At 33.3% G+C, this 5,657-nt stretch overlaps 1 protein-coding gene across 1 annotated transcript; it reads right to left on the bottom strand.

Annotated features, from left to right (window-relative positions):
- Positions 1 to 2,594: 2,594 nt before the first annotated feature.
- On the bottom strand, positions 2,595 to 4,367 carry LOC146995548 (uncharacterized). Its single transcript, XM_085824336.1, has 2 exons — positions 4,232 to 4,367; positions 2,595 to 3,233 (listed from the first exon to the last, which is right to left on the bottom strand). The coding sequence occupies exon 2, from the start codon at positions 3,126 to 3,128 to the stop codon at positions 2,682 to 2,684; it is 447 nt and encodes a 148-aa protein (XP_085680462.1). The 5' UTR covers positions 3,129 to 3,233; positions 4,232 to 4,367; the 3' UTR covers positions 2,595 to 2,681.
- Positions 4,368 to 5,657: the final 1,290 nt, after the last annotated feature.

Here is a 5,657-nt window from a genome sequence, read left to right as displayed (position 1 = left end):
GTGATACAATTTTGTAATCTAATTGTCAGATAATATGTGTAGGAAATTAAAAATAATTAATCAATTAATTAAAAACTGATTAATTTGCTTATATCAAAAAGACATTTCATTGCCCCAAAATGCCAACTGATTGTTGGCAATGTGGTGTATTGGCAATTATGAGCTAATACCCAGACACTATAAATTCCTGTAACACAGGGTCCCCAACCTCTCTGTCCCTAAGAGAACATTCTACAATATCTGTTGGATGGTGGGCACCATTTATTTTTTCAAGGTGAATTATAGTTGGAAAGAGTTAATATTACATGCACGTAAAAAAAAAGATTGGTTGCATTTTGTTTTGTGCTGGTATCAGGGTTGCCACTCAAACAGGAGAACGAAATTCCCTCCCTTTCTCAGGTTTTCCAGGAGTGTTTTTAAGAAAATTCCAGTCTATCCATGTAGTGTGCATTTGTTGTGCTAAAGGTAAATTAATTGTGGTGCCACTTGATAACACAAAAATTTGCTAACTGCATATGACTTATATACATATATATAAAGTATATTACCAAAACATTACTATTATGACTACAATAGGAGTTATTTTCCATTTTCCCCAATAACTTTCATTTACAAAAGAAATTAAATAAGTACAATGCATTCCATCTAAACCAAAACCAGAAATGAAATTCATTGATTTTTCAATGCAATGTATGAACTTTTAAACATAAGATTTTCTCCACCATTAATTGTAATAAAATTATGTCATGAATGATATTAAAAAGTATTATACATAAATTCTGGAATGGAAGTTATTGTTCACAAAATGGCAGTGCGGGGCCCATTTATATCTATCCTATTAAATAATATATAATTGGCAAACAATCACCTCAGTGATATTTCAACACTTGCTAAATTCTGAAAGGTTAAAAAAGCATTTTTTATGCAAAACTGTTAATATAAGCATACATAACATATGTTAAATGAAAAATATTTATTAGAATTAAAAATATGACATTTAATATATTTAAACAAAACACTAATAGAAAAAATACTAATGAAAAATAAGCACCAAATTAGATTTCTTGTTTTAACTTTGCAATTTGCAAGTCAATTGAAGAAACATCTCTGCTCAATTTTTGTTTTTTTGACTCCAAAATTTTAATCTGTGCCTTGTTCCTTTTGTCTAATAGTATTTTTTATGTTTATTATCACACAGTTTTTTGTCTTCGAGTGCTCGGTGATATGCACCACGAGCAGATCTGGCATATCATAACATATAAGGAGTTACATTAATATTAATCACACCTCCATTTACTTTTATAGCATCATAAACAGTTTGCACTGCTGTTAAAGAATTTTCCTGCAGATTTTCCACCAACATATCATTATTAACTGAAAATCCACTTTCTACTGTGGAATTGCCATGTGATAAAATTAGAACTAGTTTTACAACACTCCAAAGTTCTTTAAAATCTGAGTTATTAATCAAATCCTTATAAAAGTGATCAAGTCACATTGAAGCATAATTAGTAAAAGCGTCTTTCCAAACACCCTTACTTCTGAATAATAATTCTTTAAACTGCATTTTTGATTTATCTGAAACTGTGGAATTTATCCATTCACTTTCATATATTATATGCAATAACCTCTCCATCCTTTTCTCACATAAAAATTCATTAGACGTAATGAGCTTAGGATCTAATGAAGAAATGTATTTAACTAAGCTATATTTCAATGGGCTTCTTTCAAATATTTTTTATACCAGCTTAACCAAAAATGTTCTGCACCGAGTTCTGAATTCTCTTTTGTTAAGATCAGATACTCCACTTTTAGCTAAACTCGCACCAGCAGCAATACCCACATCTATATCTGCAACATTACAATAAATGTTTTCATCCAGAATATCTATATTTATCAGTTTTTCAGGAGCTTTTGCCTCTCGCAGTATATCTCTTTTGACAAATTTGGAGAGAAGATGACTTAGCATACTATGGAAAGTTGTATATAGAAAGGGGCACAAAGGATCAGCTGTCTGAAATGACTTTAGAAATGGATGTAAATTAACTCCTGCAACCGAAATAAAAAATGAGATTTTTGCCAAAAGTAGCTTATCTTTAACAGCTTCTCTCAGTCTTTTGAATGACACAGTTTTTGGTAGTTCGGATGATTCTACATATTTTTTGACATGATGAAAAATATCAATAGCTCTCTCAGCAACAGGTATGTTTTCACACCATTTTACTTCACAAAACTTCAACGGAAAAGTTGTACAGTTAGTGATGGCAATATAGTCTGCTTGCCAAGCAAGACTGTCTTTACATACTCTATGCATATTTTTAAATAATGCACTTAAATTCCAGTCAGTACCTTTATGGCCAGCTCTAAAGGCACCATGAACAACATGCAAACCACAGGACCCAATATGTAATACATGGCAGGCATCATTATTTGCTAAATTTTCTTTCAAATCTCTGAGGAATTTAAGATTGACATTTGGTCCATCCAATGATACTTGCAGCAATTTCTTTTTATCTAGCTCTGAGGTTCCCTCAAAGAAACTTCTCAGAAGGTCATTGGCAGATACATGTCCCCAAAAAATTGATGTGAGGTATCTTCATTCCTCGCACTGTCCCAAAATCTAACAAAAAGATCCATTTTGCCTCTCTGGACAATTCTATTTAATGCTTCATTGAAGCAAATTACAAATTCAGTGTTCTAAGATCAGAAATGAGCATCTTTTTGAAGTATGGAGCTAAACCAAATGACACTAAATATGACATTTTTGTATGTCCCAGGGTCATAGCTTTAGCTTTATTGCTGTCATCAAACACTTTCTGGAACAGAACAGCAGCAGCATTAAATGCATTATAAGAAACATCTGAAGAAACAAATTTCATAGCCCACAGTAATTCCGCAGCAAAAACTTTGTCCTCAGGTGTGAACGCGTTTAAATTTGATGATTCAGCAACTAGTGCCGAAGACTGCTGTGTTTCAGAACTGCTTTTATCTATGGAGAAATAGTTTTTTAAGTTCATCTTCACAAAAATGATTTTCTTATGTTTTACACTGTTTATGTGGCTTGTAACTGCTTTCCTTCCCATGGTACTAAGCATGATATTTTGTTGGCAAAACGTGCATCTTGCCATGTTAGGAGCTAATTCGATAGGTTGCAACCATGGATTCCACTGAGGATTGAGACTAGAATCTGCCCAACCTGGATTAAAAAATGTCTTTTTTCAGATATTTTGCAGCTAAAAAAAGAAAGAAATCTATTTAATATTTTTAAATAAATTCAAGTATTTTATACTTATTTAGCAACACACATAAGTTAAAAATATGTGCACTAGATTTCGTAATGGTATGTTATCATACTGCCAGAATTAGTTTCACGAGTATGCCACAGAAAATTGCCTGAAATTTGAAAGTATTAACTAATAAGAAATAAATTTAGAAGGATGAAGCAACATTAAATGATATGAATAACATTTAAATAAATTAATTGAAGATTAAAAAGTGAATTACAATAATTAACGGTATTTTGCCAAATATAGTTATATTGAATGGTTAGTCAAGATAACTTGTTATTATTTTGTTTAATTTACTCCAAAATAACAAGGCATTTATAAAAAAAAAAAAAAATGTTTAAAAGATTTTGTTTTGTATGAGCTTGGAGGAAGGGCACAGCAAAATTGGAAATTTCAAGCAAAAGCAGGATTGATTACTGATTTTTACAACATGAAGTGTATAAAAAAAGAGGGGACAAACATTTTAATATTTACTGTTTGTTTCTGAATTCGGCAACAAGTTTTATCGTCGTTTATTTCTCAAAAATAAATTTTAAATGCGAATTATTTAAAAATCGAAACAACGGAAAACCGAATTCAGAACACACACACACACACAAAACAAAACAAAACCAAAAAAAATGGGGGGAGAAGAATATTTTGCCAATTACAAAACAAAGTCAATTTTTTTAATGAAATTATAAAGTATCAGATTTTTTTGCGTCATTTCAAAGTCCAATAATCATAATACATGCCACCAACGATGTTGAAAAGCTAAACAGTTCAATTTGATTTGTTTAATACTGCACAAAATATGATTCAAAAAGCAACAATAAACTTCTTTTAACTTTAAAAATGCACTGCATGAATTCTTATCATTTTAAAAAGCAAATACGATAGAGTGTTACGTAAACATACATTAAAAAAAATTAATAAGATGTAAAAGATTACAAAATTTAACTTACCAGACTTTTTAACTGAAAACAGAAAAACGTGCTCTCTTAACCACGAGGCATAACTTCATCTCTTTCTTCCGTTCCACATGTGCATACGATTCTTTGTGCGAGCCTCTGAATTCAAGAGGTTGGTTGGTTGGTAACGGAGGACGGGGACGCCTGATGTCTAACAGAGGTAAACAGGCATGTGTCCCGCGCCCTCCACTAACCAGGAACAACTCCCTGGGGCCTCAAGAGGCCGCCTCGGGAGCTTTTTAGGATGTTAACAAGATCATTTACATGGCCATACAAGGGCAGATTGCATTCGTTTTACCGTTTTGACATTTGTTGTTGCAATTTGCTATGGTAATTTTGCACATTCACAATAAAATTCTAATAAAATACAAATTAAATATACAGATACAAAAATACAGTTACAAAATAATAGGATCAAAATACACGCTCATAGGGAAAAAAAATAAATAAATAAATAAATAAATAAATAAATAAAAATAAAAATAAAAAAAAATAGTATTATGCATATACAGAAGAGGAAATGTTAAATACATTTGATTGTGCATTATTTGAAAGGTGTCTGTAATAGGGACTTATGTAAATTTTAGGAGTAGTCTTATGTGTCTGAGAATGTGGAACTGCATGCTGACTTAGTTAGTGTATCATGTCTTGAGAGTTTTGGTTAATGAGGAGAGCACAAATCTTGGCCCATTCTCTTGAGCTTGTTAACAACTTTGCAAATTGTATTTACTGCCGGTTTGTGCTTTATAAGGAAGCGGTGATAAGCTTCACTATTGTTGATAGGAAGAGGGAGGTGATTTCCTGCTGTCAGATGGCATTCAAAAACATAGTGGTCTGGGGAGCCTTCCGCTCCGCAGGCGCATATGTCCGTGGTTGTTATGCCATGTCTATTGAAGTAGGTCGGGAATGGGCCGTGTCCCGTAATATAAGCCGTAAGAGGAGCTATTGCAATGTTGCGTTCAGTGCTGACTTTCGGGAGATAGCTGTATGTACGTCTTCCAGTTGTGCAGTGCGTCCAGTCTTCCTGCCAAAGATTTAGGCCTTGACCCCGTAATAGCCCTTTGAGGTAGGAAGGAGGGGCTGGGATTGTGATTTTTTCAGCTTCTGGATCAGTGGCTGCTTGCTTGGCCAGGCTATCAGCTGCTTCATTCCCCTCATTTTCTGCATGTGCCTTGATCCATGTTAAGGAGAGATGTTTCTGCGGGTTGCGCTGTAAAAGTTGTTGTAATTTGATGATCAAGGGCGAGGTGTGGTTGTGATTATCTAGTGCTAGAAGCGTTGACATACTGTCAGTGAAAATTTTCGCCCGTTCTATATTATTATTGAAAATGTAATCTACCGCGGTTATAATTGCTTGCACCTCCGCCTGGAACACACTGTTGTTTAAGTCAAGGCGTCCTTTCCATACATGGATGATTCT

This window comes from Stegodyphus dumicola, chromosome 9 (genome assembly GCF_044657685.1).
Source record: "Stegodyphus dumicola isolate Sdum_Otavi_A_Nest chromosome 9, ASM4465768v1".
Lineage (NCBI taxonomy): Eukaryota > Metazoa > Arthropoda > Arachnida > Araneae > Eresidae > Stegodyphus > Stegodyphus dumicola.
This window is presented reverse-complemented; position numbering and strand designations above follow the sequence as displayed.

Coding starts and splice junctions, on each gene's coding strand:
- LOC146995548 (XM_085824336.1), bottom strand. CDS start 3,128: ATGGCAAGATGCACGTTTTGCCAACAAAATATCATGCTTAGTACCATG.